Source organism: Eleutherodactylus coqui, chromosome 8, assembly GCF_035609145.1.
Source record: "Eleutherodactylus coqui strain aEleCoq1 chromosome 8, aEleCoq1.hap1, whole genome shotgun sequence".
In the NCBI taxonomy this organism is placed as follows: Eukaryota; Metazoa; Chordata; class Amphibia; order Anura; family Eleutherodactylidae; genus Eleutherodactylus; species Eleutherodactylus coqui.
In genome coordinates this window covers 60,642,334-60,661,851 of record NC_089844.1, presented here as the reverse complement: position 1 = coordinate 60,661,851, position 19,518 = coordinate 60,642,334, and the positions used below count along the sequence as shown (strand labels likewise).

At 42.2% G+C, this 19,518-nt stretch overlaps 1 protein-coding gene across 2 annotated transcripts in view; it reads left to right on the top strand.

Moving 5' to 3' along the window:
- The window catches only part of VPS8 (VPS8 subunit of CORVET complex), a 171,130-nt gene that overhangs the window by 62,434 nt on the left and 89,178 nt on the right, over positions 1-19,518 (top strand). For both annotated transcript variants that reach the window (XM_066575690.1, XM_066575689.1), the window contains exons 24-27: positions 1,301-1,352; positions 7,396-7,438; positions 12,695-12,767; positions 16,563-16,682. In XM_066575690.1, coding sequence (XP_066431787.1) covers positions 1,301-1,352; positions 7,396-7,438; positions 12,695-12,767; positions 16,563-16,682 — 288 coding nt within the window. The remainder of the gene's footprint in view (positions 1-1,300; positions 1,353-7,395; positions 7,439-12,694; positions 12,768-16,562; positions 16,683-19,518) is intronic.

Here is a 19,518-nt window from a genome sequence, read left to right as displayed (position 1 = left end):
ATACAAGCCTTGTAACAATGACTGGGAATTAAAAGCCAAGCCACAATCCATACACAGACAGCTGTTATGGGGTGTTTGCCCCTTATCAGTGTGTAGTAGGTTTCTGGCTTGGCTAGTGATGTGGGTCAGGAATGCTAGCTTTTCTCCTTAGGGAAGCACCTAGACGGTGAGCGAGTGAGGAGACTTATAAGGCCATTCATGCTCCTCTGGGTAATATACAAATAAGGGAGATGGAACAATACCTCTGCAGCGCTACCTATTGCAAGGCAGCATTCCTGCAAGTCAACATCAGACTCTTTATACAAGCCTTGTAACAATGACTAGGAATTGAAAGTACACAGCAAATACACATATTGCGTATGCTAAATCCCCATAGTCTATGTTGGTGAGCATTACACGCATCATACACACCAAAATAGGACATGCTGTGTTTTTCTTCACTTGCGTAATAATAACCCAGGTGTGAGTGGCCCAGTAGACGTCAATGGGCTTTTAGCACCCTATATTACACGTGTGACATATGCCCATGTGACTGAGTCCTATGGGCACATCATACCACATATGTTAGACGGTGTCCTTGCATGACACACCGTGGATAAATTGCAACTGGGCCAACTGGGAAATGTGAATATTATAGTTTTAATTGATCCCTCCAAGAGGAGATTCATCATTGGTGCAATTTTTAACCATGGATTTGGCCACAGCCAGTCTGCCCTAAAATCTGCATGCATTAGGCCACCTGCAGACGGCCGGGTCGGATCCGGCTGCGAGAATTCTTGCAGCGGGACCCGACCCGAGCTGCTCCAGAGAGCAGCGTGGCACTCACCCGCTCCCGCGCCTCCGACTCTTTTATATGCCGGCTGCCAGGCAGCCGGCGCATGCGCAGACTGGAGCCGGTGGCCGTGAGTGACATTTCTGTGCAGAAATAGAGCATGCCGCGATTTGTTTTTTGCGCGTGATTTCGCACAGACAAACCGCGGCCGTCTGCCTATGGCAGCTTCCACAGGCGGAAATTCTGTGGGAAATCCCGCCGCAGAATTTCCGCCCGTATGCAGAGGGCCTGACTTGTGGATTTCGATGCGGTTTTGCAACAGACGTGTTGCAGATTTCATCCTTTAGATTCATTCAAGGTTGCAATGCACATTAACAATTTAAATGAACAATTTGAATTAAACAAATATGTTGGTATAGAAATATTTCTGAAAACTAGACCTGATGCATCTCTTAATTTCCTTATACAGTTCTCTTGGAGTTTATATATTCTAGTTTGTGTTTTGTCTTAACTTTTTTTTTCATTTAGAAACTATTCAAGTCTATTTCTGCGCCTGTCAGTGCTGGGAAGTCTTTGACAGGTATGTTGTGAGCCGTGCCTACAAATGAGATTGGATGTGCATGCTAAGTGTGAGTGTGTGCATATGTATATATAATACTAGCTGATATACCCGGCTTCGCCCGAGTTAATTTGGTACTGGTGTTTATCTGGTGTTCACACGGAAAATCTTATGAAGTCGTGCTTACTTCAGAGATAGTGGAAAAACATATGTTCACCATTTTGCATAATTCTCTGCGTTACCCAGGAAACACCACGTGGAGGTAACCATGTGACGTTTACTTTATATAAAATGACATCAGGAAGTGAGAGAATTAGATTACGTACATAAAATTTGGACACTAATTCTTTTGCGCATAGAATTGAATAATCGAGTTGGGACCCATTAACTTTTCCTATTTATGACATAATCAATGCTCGTGCCAAATCTCCCGTTGCTATGACACCGGAAAGTGAAAAAATTACATTCCACACGTAAAATTTGGACACTAATTCTTTTGCGCTAGAATTGAATAATCGAGTTGGGACCTATGAACATTTCCTATTTCTGACATAATCAATGCTCGTGCCAAATTTCACGTTTCTATGACACCGGAAAGTGAGATAATTAGATTCCGTACGTAAAATTTGGACGCTAATTCTTTTGCGCATAGAATTGAATAATCGAGTTGGGACCCATTAACTTTTCCTATTTATGACATAATCAATGCTCGTGCCAAATTTCCCGTTTCTATGACACCGGAAAGTGAAAAAATTACATTCCGCACGTAAAATTTGGACACTAATTCTTTTGCGCTAGAATTGAATAATCGAGTTGGGACCTATGAACATTTGCTATTTATGACATAATCAATGCTCGTGCCAAATTTCACGTTTCTATGACACCGGAAAGTGAGAAAATTAGATTCCGTACGTAAAATTTTGGACGCTAATTCTTTTGTGCATAGAATTGAATAATCGAGTTGGGACACATTAACTTTTCCTATTTATGACATAATCAATGCTCCTGCCAAATTTCATGTTTCTATTACATTGGGAAGTGAGAGATTGATTATGTACGTAAAATTTTGGACGCTAATTCTTTTGCGCATAGAATTGAATAATGGAGTTGGGACCCATTAGCGTTTCCTATTTATGACATAATCAATGCTCGTGCCAAATTTCCTGTTTCTATGACATCGGGAAGTGAGAAAATTAGATTCCGTACGTAAAATTTGGACGCTAATTCTTTTGCGCATAGAATTGAATAATGGAGTTGGGACCCATTAGCGTTTCCTATTTATGACATAATCAATGCTTCTGCCAAATTTCCCGTTTCTATGACACCGGAAAGTGAAAAAATTACATTCCGCACGTAAAATTTCGACGCCAATTCTTTTGCGCTAGAATTGAATAATCGAGTTGGGACCCATTAGCTTTTCCTCTTTATGACATAATCAATGCTCGTGCTAAATTTCATGTTTCTATGACACCGGAAAGTGAGAAAATTAGATTCCGTACGTAAAATTTCGACGCCAATTCTTTTGCGCTTAGAATTGAATAATCGAGTTGGGACCCATTAGCGTTTCCTCTTTATGACATAATCAATGCTCGTGCCAAATTTCCTGTTTCTATGACATCGGGAAGTGAGACAATTAGATTCCGTACGTAAAATTTCGACGCTAATTCTTTTGCGCATTGAATTGAATAATGGAGTTGGGACCCATTAGCGTTTCCTATTTATGACATAATCAATGCTCCTGCCAAATTTCCTGTTTCTATGACACCGGAAAATGAAGAAATTACATTCCGTACATAAAATTTGGACGCTAATTCTTTTGCGCATAGAATTGAATAATGGAGTTGGGACCCATTAGCTTTTCCTATTTATGACATAATCAATCCTCGAGTCAAATCTCCCGTTGCTATGACACCGGAAAGTGAAAAAATTACATTCCACACGTAAAATTTGGACACTAATTCTTTTGCGCTAGAATTGAATAATCGAGTTGGGACCTATGAACATTTCCTATTTCTGACATAATGCTCGTGCCAAATTTCACGTTTCTATGACACCGGAAAGTGAGATAATTAGATTCCGTACGTAAAATTTGGACGCTAATTCTTTTGCGCATAGAATTGAATAATCGAGTTGGGACACATTAACTTTTCCTATTTATGACATAATCAATGCTCATGCCAAATTTCCTGTTTCTATGACACCGGAAAGTGAAAAAATTACATTCCGCACGTAAAATTTGGACACTAATTCTTTTGCGCTAGAATTGAATAATCGAGTTGGGACCTATGAACATTTGCTATTTATGACATAATCAATGCTCGTGCCAAATTTCACGTCTCTATGACACCGGAAAGTGAGAAAATTAGATTCCGTACGTAAAATTTTGGACGCTAATTCTTTTGTGCATAGAATTGAATAATCGAGTTGGGACCCATTGGCTTTTCATATTTTTGACATAATCAATGCTCCTGCCAAATTTCATGTTTCTATTACATTGGGAAGTGAGAGATTGATTATGTACGTAAAATTTGGACGCTAATTCTTTTGCGCATAGAATTGAATAATGGAGTTGGGACCCATTAGCGTTTCCTATTTATGACATAATCAATGCTCGTGCCAAATTTCCTGTTTCTATGACACCGGAAAGTGAGATAATTAGATTCTGTACGTAAAATTTGGACGCTAATTCTTTTGCGCATAGAATTGAATAATCGTGTTGGGACCCATTAACTTTTCCCATTTATGACATAATCAATGCTGGGGCCAAATTTTAAGTTTCTATGACATTGGAAAGTGACAGATTTAGATTACGTACGTAAAATTTCGACGCCAATTCTTTTGCGCTAGAATTGAATAATCGAGTTGGGACCCAATTACTTTTCCTATTTTGGAGATAATCTATGCGTGTGCCAAATTTCATGTTTCTACGACATCGGGAAGTTGGAGAACTTTTGGCGAGTCAGTCAGTGAGTGAGTCAGTGAGGGCTTTTCGTCTTTATATATATATATAGATATATGGTACATGCTGAATGGCTACTTAATCAGAGAGTAGCATGTAGCAGCATGTTGGACCTCCGTTGGCTTTCAGAACAGCAGCACATTGATGTCTGCGGATGGACGCCATGACAGAGTCAAGAATTCATTCCCCACACCATTCCCCAGACTACAATGCCAGCTCTACCAGGCTGAACTGTTGACGGCTGACATGAAGTGTTCATAGATCATACTACTTGCACCCAGTTCTGATCCTCCCATCATCATAGGTGAATCATTTCAGCTTTATTTCCAGCCTCAATACGGCCCATTATCTGTACAATTCCACTGAAAAAGAAACTGAAATCTTTCAGGGTGGAAAAATTTAAATTACAAAACTAAAATAATGTTGTTGCATAAGTGTTCACGCCCTCCTATATTTGGGAAGGTGGTTGTGTTCGTAATTAGCCAATCACATTTAAGCTCATGTCAAATAGTAGTCAGTACTCCGCTGCCATTATTTACAGGGATTCTGTTTTACCCCATATTAAGTTCGGCTCTAGTAGGATTTTCCTGACGTTTTTCTAGTTGCATTTTTCAGCAAAAGCCGTAAAGAGCTTACAATGCATCAAAGGGAACTGATTGTTGACAGGTATCAGTCAGGAGAAGTGGACCAAGGCATTACCTATATTGTAGAACACTCATCAAGAAGTGGATTCAATTTTGCACAACGGTGACATTACCAAGAACTGGACGTCCCTCAAAAATTGATAAAAAGATCAAAAGAACGTTGGTCCGGTAGGCTGCCAAGAGGCCGACGGCAACATGAAAAGAGCTGTAGGAATTTCTGTTAATTCTACTTGTGTACTGCATGTGACAATCATCTCCTGTATTCTTCATATGTCTGAGCTGTGGGGTAGGGTGGCAATGGTGGCCTGGCTATGTTTTGCCAAAACCTACATCAAGTCTGCCAAGTGTGTGATAGAAGGCGTTATGGTCTCATGAGACCAAGGTTGAACTTTTTGGCCATAATTCCAAAGGATATGTTTTTGGCGCAAAGCCAACACTGAGCATCACCCAAAGTACATCATACCTGCAGTGAAGATAGTGGAGGCAGCACTATGCTTTGGGGCTGTTTTTATGCTGCCGAAACAGGGGCTTTTGTCAACGTGGAGGGAATTCTGAACAGTTCAAAATATCAGTCCATTTTGGCACAAAACCTTCAGGACTCTGCTATAAAAGATGAAGAGAAATTTCACCTTTCCGCATGACAACGACCCAAAGCAGACCTCCAAATCAGCAGAAGAATAGAAGGCTTCATTAGAAGAATATCAAAGTTTTGGAATGGGCCAGACCTGAATCCCATTGAAAATCTGTGGGTTGACCTGAAGAGGGCAGTACACGCGAGATATCCTCACAGTCTGACAGATTTAGAGTGCTTTAGCTAGGAAGAGAGGGCTAAGATTGCCAGCCAGGCTGATGGACACCAACCCAAAAAGACTGAATGCTGTCCTAAAGTCAAATGCTACATCATAATAATAATAATAATCTTTATTTGTATAGCGCCAACTTATTCCGCAGCGCTTTCAGGCATGGATAAATGCAAAACAATACAACAATTACAATGTGAGGTACATTCAGTTTGGGGGTGGTACAGGAGGTGCAGGGGGGGGGGGGGGAATCAAGGGATGGGGAACACAGGCAATAGGGGATTTTATGTGGAGATCAATTATTAGAAGGCAAACAGGGTGGGGCACCATAGGGGGGGGGGGCAGGGTACTAGGTCAGGAGATTTGGTATGCTTCCCTGAAGAGCTGCGTTTTTAAGGCACGTCTGAAATTTCGTGCATCGGGAATTGTCCGGATGCCTTGGGGTAGAGCATTCCAGAGGATGGGTGCTGCTCTGGTGAAGTCCTGTAGGCGAGCATGAGAGGTTCGTATTACAGGGGTGTTTAGTCTGAGTGTGTTAGCCGATCGGAGTGAGCGGGCTGGGTGGTGTACTGACAGGAGGGAGGCGATGTATGCTGGCATGGTGCCGTCGAGAGCTTTGTGGGTGAGGTAGAGGAGTTTAAATTTAGTTCTGCAGTGGATGGGCAGCCAATGCAGCGACTGGCATAATGCAGAGGCATCTGAGTAATGACTGGATAGAAAAATGAGTCTAGCGGCTGCATTTAGTATGGATTGGAGTGGAGCGAGTCTAGTGCGGGGGAGGCCGATGAGTAGCGAGTTGCAGTAGTCAAGCCGGGAGTGGATGAGCGCAACCACGAGTGTCTTTAGCGTGTTCGTGGTTAGGAACGGCCGTATTTTAGCAATATTTCTGAAGTGCATGTGACATGTTTGGGCAAGAGATTGGATATGGGGGGTAAAGGAGAGGTCAGAGTCCAGTGTAAGCCCAAGGCAGCGGGCATGCCGTTTGGGGGTTATGAGAGAGAGGGCTAAAAGTATTAGTTTTAGGCCGCCTGCAGACGAGCGGAAATCCCGCCGCGGGATTTCCCGCGGGATTTCCGCCGCTGAAAGTCTGCATAGGAGTGCATTACAATACGCACTCCTATGCAGACGGCCGCGGCATGCTCTAATTTTCTGCGGGGCACGCACTCACCTGGCCGCCGGCTCCGGTCTGCGCATGCGCCGGCTGCGCGGCAGCCGGCACATCAAAGAGCCGGGGCCGCCAGGCGCGGGTGAGTACGCGCTCGTCCCTGCAGGCTCTGGGGTCGGATCGCGCGGCGAGATTTCTCGCTGCCAGATCCGACCCGCTCGTCTGCAGGCGGCCTTAGGGCGTGCATATTTATGCAACCACATTATTTTATTTTTTGTTTTTGCTTTTTTATTTGCCCACCCTCAAAGATTTCAGTTTGTTTTTCAATGATATTGCACAGATTACGGGCCACACTGAAGATGGAAGTAAATCTGAAATGATTCATCTTTCTCAAAAATGTTAACATGACAAAAACATGGCATATTAATGGGTGTGTAGACTTTTTATACCCACTGTGTGTATCCACGCCTGTACCTAATCCAGTCATATGTAGAAGAGCATAATATGGACATTTTCACATTTCTGATCTACATTTATGTTTTTTTTTGTTTGCTAGATGAACAAGTTGTAATGGGAAATAAGCTCCTTGTCTATATTAGGTAGGTAATAACTATCAACGATTTCCAGGTGTAAATGTATTACATTTTTCCATGAGCCATCAAATGCGCTGCTCTGTGGACCTGGGGACTATATCTATTCTATAGATATCGGTATCATAAGACCCTTCCACTGTTAGCATTTTACAATGTAAAAGGTGATGTCCCCACGTGAGAAGACCCAGTGATGTCACCTGTCACATGCCTCTAATGTAGAAGCTCCCAGCAGGTTTATGGAACGTCATCAGTGATGTGCTTGCAGTACTTGTGAACTGAAGACCGGAGAGCAGCAAGAGGTGAGTATTGTGTCTATTTAATTAATACTGCATTGCCACTAGAGATGAGCGAACGTACTCGGTAAGGCCGATTTCGCAATCGAGCACCGCGATTTTCGAGTACTTCACTACTCGGGTGAAAAGTACTCGGGTGCGCTGTGGGTGGGAGCCCTCTCTCTCTCTCCCTCTCCCCCCACTCCCCGCTGCAACCCCCCGCTCACCCACAGCGCACCCGAGTAGTGAAGTACTCGAAAATCGCGGTGCTCGATTGCGAAATCGCCCTTACCGAGTACGTTCGCTCATCTCTAATTGCCACCAATAATTTAGAAAACCCCTTTAAGGGTGCTTTCAGATAGGCAGAATTATTCTGCATTCTGTACCCCGATTCCGCACCAAAACTTGCAAGTCTCTTGATGCGGAATTGAAATGGCTTAAATTAGCCTGCAATTTCGCATCAAAATTTCTAGTAGGAGGGTTTTGGTGCAGAATTTGCAGTAATGGAATAAGCTGTGGGTTTAGGCACTGAAATGTAGAATAATTGCGACCCGTGTGAACGCATTCTCATGGTAGCTGATTTGCTGTGGATTTTGGTGTAGATCTGCAGCAGATTTCACTCATTTGATTGAATTCTAATTGTAGGATTGAAATCTGCTACAGATCTGCACCAAAATCTGCAACAAATCAGTCAAACGGGCACAAACTTAAGAGAAAAGTTAACGATTCTGCTGGGACATAGGAGTGGAAAGTATTTCATAGCAGACATTTCTAGGTTTTCTGATTAAGTGCAATTTGAACTATATGAACATAAATTGACTGAAATTAAGGACTTTCTTGTATTGCTGCCAATGTAAGTAGCAAGGTCTGTAGCACTTCACCAATATAAAAGCCAAGCAGGCTGAGGCGATAATACACGTATGCAAAAGCCAACAAGAGGACAGAACTGCAAGCCTCTATAGTAATCATCCAATATAATAATCAGAGTGGCAGCATACATAGTGCAAAAAAATAAGTCTCTTTATTCCTCCATTTAAATTGCGACCTTTCGACCGCTTTGGGCTTTGTTAAGCTCAGAGTACAATGATACCATGACAGCAATAAATACATATAGACAAAACACATCACCCAATCACCAAAGTTTAAAATCAGATGCAATTTATTACCAGGCAGTACTAACTCCCTAACACCATAATTGTCTAATCCAAATAACATTCTTATATACACTTATACATACTTATAGCATATTATCCAGGCTCCACATCACAGTACTGACCACATATGGTTAATGGAGACACCAAGCGTCTTAACAGCCTAACCGCGCATGCGCTGGATTTCCACACATCTCGGGATAATAGATCAATATTGTACCAAAGCACATGCGCAAAGTCCCAGAAGACGTCGCAGCACTAGAATACATCATGGGAACACCAAGATTCTTAATAGCGTATGCGCGGAAATTCCACACATCTCGCGATGTTAGATCAATATTTTACCAAAGCACATGCGCAAAATCCCAGAAGACATCGCGGCACTAGGATACACCGTGGAAACACCAAGCGTCTTAATAGCATATGCACGGAATTTCCACACATCTTGCGATGTTAGATCAATTTTATACCAAAGCGCATGCGCGAGGTCCAAGAAGACATCGCGGCACTAACATACACCATGTAACCTATGCGCATGCGTGTATCTCGAATTTCATAACACAGCCTTCCATAACGTATATGTGAGATCTAAAAAGACTTCACGAGGTCTAAAGAGACTTCGCATCACATAGAGCACCATCTATGTAGAATTTTTCCATATATACAATACACATGCATAGATTACCCATTACATGTGATGTATACCTGCATGTCACATTACGGTTAGCATAGTAACTACCCGGTGAGCCTATCCCGAGATAGATAGGGATATATATGGTCCATCAGCTATGTTCTTATTATAATACCTACTTGTACATATGGCCATACATTTATTCTCATATACAATAAAGTCCCAATCTTTCTACTATATTCCCCTCCAGACTAACACGTCTGTATTGTATTCTATTAATTAGATAAACTTGGCATATAGCCATTGTCATACTAACAATTCTTCCTCTTTTAATCTATGTATAACAATATTACAGCATGCGGCTGAGGAATCACATTATGCAAATATACCTGCACACAACACTGTTCTCAATGGCTCACAAATCCTTTATTATACTTAAAGGGAAATGCAAAAAGCATTTTCTAAAATGATCCACACAAAAGCAGAGAAATAAACATATCAATTAAGGTGTCTCCAAGCAAACGTGGCCAGACCGGAGGTAATCATCTTGGAATCTTGTATAGTAGCATCTGAAAATGTAAAAATAAACATATATTAAAAAAGTAGAGTATAAAACCAACCCTACTACTGTCCTATAATTCATTATTCCGACAGACGAGTATAACTATATGGCATAGAATTATATTATCAATCAGATATGTGGCATAAAATCGTACTCCTGATTAAGTCCCCTAGGCATCATAGTATCCAATGTGAAGATCCATCTAAGTTCACGTTTCTTCAGCATCAACACACGATCTCCACCCCAATCCAGGGTTTAACGCAGTCAATCACCCTGAAACGTAATTGGCTGAGAGAAATGTCTCGGGATGGGAAGATCCATATTACCGGTGCGACTTGTAGTTTTGTGTTTTCCAATACGCTTCCTTATCTCCCTAGACGTATATCCGACATATCCTAACCCGCACGGACATGTTATTAGGTACACTACATTATCTGAGGCACAGGTAAAATCTACCTTTGATTTTAAACTCTTTCCCCGTAAGAGGATGCCAAAAAGCATCCCCCTTAACGATATTGCCTCAGCAGGCACATTCCAGGCAGGGAAAATTCCCTTTCCTTGGGAGCGCCAGTGTCCGCTGTATAATTTTATCTGGTTTATGGTAGAAAGACCTGACAAGATGGGCCCTGAAGTTACGACCTCTCTTATACCCCATAATTGGGAATAATTTGAATTCCCTTACATTGCATCCCGTGGCCAACATTGGCCAGTGTCTCCTGATGACTAGAGATGAGCGAGCATACTTGCTAAGGACAATTACTCGACCGAGCATTGTCCTTAGCGAGTACCTGCCTGCTCAGAAGAAAAGGTTCGGCTGCCGGCACGGGTGAGAGGTGAGTTGCGGCAGTGAGCAGGGGGGAGCGAGAGGGAGAGAGAGAGATCTCCCCGCCCGCCGCCGGCAGCCGAACCTTTTCTTCCGAGCGGGCAGGTACTCGCTAAGGCCAATGCTCGGTCGAGTAATTGCTCTTAGCGAGTATGCTCACTCATCTCTACTGATGACCCTAGCGATCTTCTCACTATTAGAGGCCATAAGTTGTTATCAATGGAATTCTCCTCTGATTCTCTTTATTTCTCTCTATGCTACATCAGTAACTCAGATCTATCTCTACCTCTTACTTTTGCTACCATATCCTCTATCAAGGGTCTTGGATATCCCTTTACCTAGAATTTCTTGGCCATCTGGTCAAGTCTCACATCCACAAACCCATCATCTGCAATCCTCCTCACCCTTAGGAGCTGGCTCCCGGGAAGTGATTCAATTGGACGCCTCGGATGATTGCTGTCAAACAGCAGTATGTTATTTTTGTCTGTCTCCTTGACGTACAAATCTGTACGCAGTTGACCTGACTCTTTAATTACCATCACATCAAGGAACTGTATGTTTGTGCGAAAATAATTCAATGTAAATTTCAATTCCTGATCCACGCCATTCGGATATTCAAGAAACATATGTAATTCCTGTTCAGAGCCCGTCCACAACATAAACCCGCCATCTATATAATGCCACCAGTTGATAATTTGGGGTTTAAACAACGACGTGTATATGTGTGTCTCTTCAAATGTGCGCATAAAGATGTTGGCGCAACATTTAAGCCCATTGCTCATATACACTTTATCAACCATATACTTGATAAAGCGTATATGCTTGATAAAGACCGTGTTTACAGTTGAAACGTTGAAATGAAGTGGAGCCTATGCTTAGAATAAACGATTTGATTTGATGATCCTTGTGTGAGTATGGATTAAGTCCAGTACCTCAGCTGCTGCTCTTCAATCTTGGTATATGGACTGTTGAATTTTGGATTCCTCTGTCCGGATCCTTGCATAGAGCGCGCAGCTTTGCGCGATTAGTCTGCTCTCCCGTAAGTGATCGTGGTGCCGTTGTACTAGTTGTGGATTGGACCTGCAAAACCCTTCATAGCTCTCAATTCCTCTCCAGTCCAATTATCATCAATCATGTTTCTCCGTCTATATCGTGATGATCTTAATTTGCTTATATCTTTGCATATGAAATCAGTAACCATTTCAAGACAACGATTACCAGTCAGTGGTTGGAAATTACTCTTGTTGCGCAGTCCAACCCTACTCAAGGAAAAGCCCCCATGAGGGTTGGGCTGCATAACATTTCTCACCCGTGGCTCCTGTGTAGAGAAAAAACATTTTAATCTCAGGTTTCTATAGAACTTTTCAAGATCTAGGTCAAGTTCAAACCTAGATTCTCAATAGGACTTGTGGGTTTTGGTGCAGAATTCGCAGTAATGGAATAAGCTGCGGATTTGGGCACTGAATGTAGAATAATTCCGACCCGTGTGAACTCATGTTGTTGATGCTTTGTTGCACTATATCCTATATTTTGATTATATACTGGGAGTGACGGGTGGTTCTGAGTCAAACGGACACAAACATAAGAGGAAAAATTGACAATTCTGCTGAGATGTAGGAGTAAACATTTCTAAATTTTGTGGTTAAGCGTAATTTGCACTATATGAGCATAGGTTGACTGAAATTAAGGACTTTCTTGTATTGCTGCACCCTGTAAATCGGACTTGTGTGGGGAACTATATTTTTCTGCACAGATGATTTTTTTTCTATTTTTGTTTCTATATACTGTATTTATTTACTACTTTTTATTAACTATCTTGACAGCTCTAGTTTGGCTGGAAGAGCATACCCTTTGGGAGACATCCCTGAAGACCTTGTCCCACAGGTGAAGAACCAGGTTAGTACCCTGATATTAACTAAAGACTAATTTTTCTTCCAGTATTACTGGTTTGTAGTTTTACTTTTATCTAGTGTTCTTTACATTCTTTGTACCTGATGAGAAGTAGCTCTTAAACTCATAAGTTGTTCAGTTCCAATGACTTTTTGCTTTTGTGGCTCTACTTTCAGTCATCTTGGTGCTACAAAACTGGTCTATTCGAAGCTGTATTAAAGAGCCACTTGGATGATTTTGTTTTTTTTATCATTCATTATGCAACTAGTCCCCCGGTATATAGAAGTTATCTAGTGTTATCTTATTATTCCTTCTCTGTCTGAAACTTTTGGAGTCCTTCTCCTCATGTGGGGCATGTGATCTAGAGTTGAGCAAACATACTCTGCCGAGCTTGATGCTCGTTTGAGTATTAGCGTACTCGATGGTGCTCGTTACTCGAACGAGCATCAAGCCGTGTTCGACCCCGTCCCAGTTTTTGGCTTCTCCCCGCTGTGACGTGCCTGTTTTGGCCCCTCCGCGCAAGAGAGAGACACGCAAAAAAGAAAAGTTCGGCACCCGGCGTCCCATATACAAAAAAGTCTCCCATTGTAGTAAATGGGGTTCGTCACTCGAGTATAGCTCTCAAATTTTACGAAAAGCTCGACTCGAATAATGTGGACTCGAGCATTTGGGTGCTCGCTCATCTCTAATGTGATCTCATTCTGAGCACCTGAGATTTAATTGCCTTTATGTGTTCTCAAATTAGTCAATTTCTCAGTCAGCATAACTCCTGTATGTTATACCCTACCACGCAAGCTCTTTAGAAGGGGACACACAAACTCCTATCATACTTTGAGCTTATGATTACAGGCTCCTGCCACACAATTATAATGAAAGAGATGATAGTTAAGTCTCCTGACTGTATACTTATGGTCTGTCGCTTATTTAGGGGAATATAGATGGTAATGGCACAGTCCTCTCAGCAGGCAGAAATGGCGCAGGCTCTAGCTGGTCATGTGATTTTGTGCTGCTGCATCATGGGATTGATAGCATAGAATAGTGAGAGAAAAAGCAGTGAGAAGTCTATAAATCAAGTTGGTGCCTGATAAGCATCAAACAAAAGGCTGCTTTGTGTGGAAGTAATTGCAGTAGGCATAGAAGACATCTAGAGTGGGACAGGCCTTCAAGGTGTGAGGTGCAGAATGGAAAAAAATGGGGCTTATTTAGTAATACCGTCTAAAAGTTAGACCGTGCAAACTTAGACTAGACACTCTCTTAAAAGGCGTCAAATTTATCACGGAATGATATATCTGTCAAATTTTAAGATGCACCAATCTATGTTTAGACCACCTATTAGTTGGCTTAGATTATGTCAAAAATTGTGCCAAAATTTTGGTCACGCTCCTTGTTTGGACAAGTCTGGAAAAACTGTCTGACAGTGTCTAAAAACACATGATAAATGTGGTGCAAGCATGTAAGACTGATTTCAGGTGTAATTCGCGCTAGAAAACTGTCATATTTTGAATAGTAAATACGCCTTATCGTGTTTTTGCTGGATTGGCCTTTTAAAGAATTTCAAAAGTTTATCGGTATACTAAACCATTCCAAATTTGGAAGAAAATGTCATAAATCACTTAGATTTTATTTGACTTGCCCCATACAAGCAATAATTATCAGTGTCTGTCCATACTCTATGGGCGCGTAATGGTTACTAAATAGTGCAAACAAAATTACAGGTAGGTTGATGGGGAAATGGAGAGAGCCCCCATCTGTCTAATGGCTTAGATGCTGAAGCCAGCATTAACCTCCCCATCTAAGTGGTTAACTTGGTTATCTCCGATTGTGACTGTTGTGGAAGGGTGTCAGTTGTAATACAGCCGATACCAGCTGTATAAGGCTCATGAGTTTGCTTCATCCTCCACGGTGACCTATCATGTACATCATGGATTGTTAAAGGGGTTGTTTGGGACTTTAGTTTTTTTCTCTAATCTCCCCTTCATCTCCAAACTCCTGGAATGTCTCATCTACTCTCGCCTAATAAGCTATGTCTCAGATAACTCTCCTCTTGACCCCTTACAGTTTGATTTACACTCTCTACATTCTACAGAAACTGCTCTTAGTAACGTGTCAAATGATCTTCTGATGGCTATATCGAATAGCAACCATTCTATACTGATTCTCCTGGATCTTTCTGAAGTGCTCAGTACTGTAGATCACCAAATTATCCTCCATATACTCTGCTCTCTTGGCCTTAAAGGGGTTGTCTCGCGAAATCAAGTGGGGTTAAGCACTTCTGTATGGCCATATTAATGCACTTTGTAATATACATCGTGCATTAAATATGAGCCATACAGAAGTTATTCACTTACCTGCTCTGTTGCTAGCGTCCCCGTCGCCATGGTTCCATCTAATTTCGGTGTCTTCCTGCTTTTTTAGACGCGCTTGTGCAGATGGATCTTCTCCCTTCGGCTGGTCTCGGAAGCATCAGTGTTTGGCTCCGCCCCCTTGTACGCGTCATTGTGTAGCTCCGCCCCCATCACGTGCCGATTCCAGCCAATCAGGAGGCTGGAACCGGCACACTGGCCTTGTGTTTCTGCCATCTAGCAACCAACCTAAACCTATTCTCTCCATACAATTTAAAGTCATCCCTCTCATCCATAAAGCTCTCCACAGTGCTGCACCTCCATACATCTCCTCCTTCATCTCTGTCTACCTCCCTGCCTGTGCTCTCCGCTCTGCTAATGACCTTAGACTTAATTTTTCTCTAATCTGAACCTTCCACTTCAGGCTTCCAAGATTTTTCCTGAGTCACCCCAGTTCTCTGGAATGCACTACCCCGGAAAATCAGGTTAATTCCAAACACCCACATCTTTAAACAAGCTCTAAAAATACACCTACCATATTCCCTAATCTAAGCTCCTCCATCTCCCCGGCTTCTACACTCTGCCTTGGAAACCTGACCCCTTTTTGCTCACTGCATCCCCCAAACACCCCATTGCACCTCTTATCTATTTATACACAAACACAGATGGTGATTGACTTTAGGGCCCATTTACAGGGGACAATTTTTCGGGCACAGATGATAGGTTGTCCCATCAATAATGAGCATCGCTAATGAATGTAGAAGAGCAGGTTGGGGATCGTTCCAGCCACCTGCCTCCATTCACAGTAAGCAAGCAGTCATTCCTAAGTGACAGACTGCCTGTTTAGACGGGCCAATCTCTCGTTCAGTTTTCTGTATGCAGAAACTGAACAACAAACGAGAAACAAACTAATTTTTGTTCATCGTTCATTGGGGTCATGCATTTACAAAGATGATCGGCAGGGGTTCGATACTCAGGATTCCTGCCATTCAACTCATTCCAGTACAGATGGCGCCAGAAGCAAATCACACTATTCATGTTGCAGTAGCCCAGTTTGGTAGTGCAGGCAGAGTTCCTGTTGATTTAAATGGACAACCCCTTTACATTTAAACGCTATTTGCTTCCTGTGCTGCCTATACTGACAGCGGCTCTGGGAATCAGCTGATTAGCTTGGATCCCAAGCCACAGAGGCCCACTAATCCTCTATTGATGACCTATCCTGGGATTAGGTCATCAATAGGAAAAAAATCCCTAAAGTCCTGGCCAACCCTTTAACTTGCTAAGCCAATATAGTTGTATGTACATTACTCTTCCATTCCATTCACATTCTACCTACTTCTACAAATATACAGTTTACTACATAAGCAGTAACTTCATTGACTGATCGTACCTGTATTTAAAAGGTTTTTTTGCACAATACCAAAATCGGTAGGCCTCACCTGCTTATTTTTTTTTCCAGGTTTTTGAGTTTCTGATCCGTTTGCACTCGCCGGAGGCTCCGCAAGATGAGGAAGTATATCCCTATATCCGCACTTTGTTGCATTTTGACACTCGAGAATTTCTTAATGTTTTGGCATTGGTAAGAGAAACAAATTTGTTGATGTATTGCTTACATGGAAACATTTTTTACACTGAATGTTTTACGTTATCAGATCTTCGTTTCAGGCTTAAAGCACATCTATTAAATTAACCATCATACCATAATTAATGATTGATTGCTTTCCCTGCATGCTCACTCAACAGGGAAGACTGTCAGTCATTGAAAGAAACCATCCGCCAGACTTATGAGGCCACTTGGAGCAGAGATTTAAGTTAGCAAATTATTCTGAAACTATTTCTACAAAGCTAATTTAGCAATACGGTCGTGTCAGCTGCAGAATGCAGATAGGGCAGGGTGCTCAGTTGGAGAGACTTGTCACTGTGCGTCCTACCTAGTCCATGTTCCATGAGATCTATGAAGTTATGTTCACACTTTCTCTGTCTCACTTTGAAATTATTTAGGATTTTCCTGGAAAAATATCTCAAAAACCTTAAAGGAATTGTCCAGGTGTAAACTATTTATGGCCTATTTTTCAGGCAGATCATCAATAGTAGATTGGTGGGTGTTGGTCATACAGAACCCCTGCCAAACAGCTGTTTGCAAAGGCTAGGACTTTTAGGCCAGCTTCACATGACTGGATTCCTATACACAGGGCCCCTGGCCGGGGGCACAGCCGGACTCCGCTGTGGGAACCCTCATGTGGAATCTGCTTGTTCGTGTGCAGCTGGCCTTATGCACTGAGCTGATTTCTTCAGGAAGCAGACAGATCTGTTCTTACTGCAGTGGCCAGGCTTGGTATAGCAGATAAAGGTGCCATTCATTTCAATAGGAACTTGGCTTGCAGTACCAAGTTTCAGGCAACCGCTGTAAATGGAATGTGTCATCAGAAAATGACCTATTGCATAAATCAAGTTTTTGTGTTAAACATATTTTTTTTGTTCATAATGTATATTTAAAAGGAAAAAAAACTAATACCCTGCAGTTTTCACACTGACCGCTAAGCCTAATAATAGTCAGATATTTCCTGTTCTTTAGAGAAAACTTCAGTAGTTAACTCATTATCAGCACAGGCAGGATTACAATGAAAGACAACACCTATACATAGATAACACAGGAACCACAATTTACAATAGGTAATGGTCACAGCTCACTTCCTCATTGGAGATGAGCAAGCACGCTCGGATAAGTCAGTTACTCGGCGAGCATCGCTCTTCTCGAGTAACTGCATTCTTGTCTGAGCAGGCTCGAGGGGGCGGCGGGGGTGAGCCGGGGGGAGAGAGAGATCTCTCTCACTCTCTCCCCCGCTACCCTCCGCTATCCCCACCGCTCCCTCGAGCCTGCTTGGACAAGAATGCAGTTACTCGAGAAGAGCGATGCTCGCTCGAGTAACTGACTTATCCGAGCGTGCTTGCTCATCTCTACTCATCTTACCTGCACAATTGCATGTCTAGAACAGTCTTCCATAGAAGTCAATGGGTCCCCTTCTATCCATTGTGTGAATAGTCCATGAGCCTGCTGTAAAGCATATCTAAATGCTCTTACCTGCAACTTGGGCAAAATAGCCATCTCTATAGTCTTATACAGTCTTATGAGCGCGAAAAGAAGCGCATCTAATAGAACCATTGGTTTCCTATGTAGTGTTCAAATGTCTATCTTTTACAGGTGCAAAATACTTGCACCTCAAAAGATAAGAAATCTGTGCAGCGGCAAGGTCCGTGCTGCACGTAAAATATCCCCACGGGGAGTGGCCTAATCACTGAACACTGTGACAGTGCTCAGCCAATCAGAGGCAGTACTCAGCCATTCATTGAATTCAATGAATAGCTAAGCACTGGGACCAATCACAGGCAGTGCTCAGCTGTCATTCAATGAATGGCTGAGTGCTGCCTGTAATTGGCTGAGCGCTCAGCCAATCCGATACAGCCCTTTCAGGAGGCAGGCATTTTGCAATCCCTGCCGGCTGAAAGCGCTTCAGAACACTGCCGGAGAAGCCAGGGACAAGATGCGCTAGAGCCCCAACAGCAGTAGAGAGGTGGGTATATATATATATATATATATATATATATATTTGATTTGATTTTATGTTGATTTTATGTTGATTTGATTTTATGTTGATTTGAGTTGATTTTATGTTGATTTGAGTTGATTTTATGTTGATTTGAGTTGATTTTATGTTGATTTGAGTTGATTTTATGTTGATTTGATTTTATTTTATGTTGATTTTCAGGGAAGGGCTTATATTTCAAGCACTTCCCCGAAAATCACTGCAGCGGTTGCCTGCATCCCATTGCTTTCAATCAGGCAGCAGTAGCGCTGGCCCCATTAAAAGCAATGGGCATGGAGCTTCGGTCACTCGTATTTTGCACATCTGTGCAACACATTTCTTTGTGCAGCATAGATGCGCACAAATACATGCTCGTCTGACTAAGCCCTTATGCTAATTTATTCCAGATAGTTATACTTTCCATTTAAAGGTGTTAACCCATGAACAACAAAATTATCACCTATCCAGAGCGTGGATGAAAAATATCTATGATATTGATGGAGATAGCCAAACTCTGTAATGGGCTACCTCTGCCAGTCCAATAGACAGTGAATAAAGTGTACCAAGGTGATTTTGAAGCATTTTAAGGAATCCAGTTCAAATTTTTTTGGAAGGACTAGTAACTCTTGATGAAACTTGGTTACACCAGTATGATCCTGTGACCGAACCGTCCTCACAATGGTGGCACTCTGGATCTCCACAGCCAAAAAATTCAAGACACAGAGGTCATCAGGAAAAGTCATGCCCACTAATATTTGGGATAGCACAGGTATTTTATTTAGACTGCTGCTTCTTCAGGATAGGACTCCTTCACACAAGGCTGCCAAGATA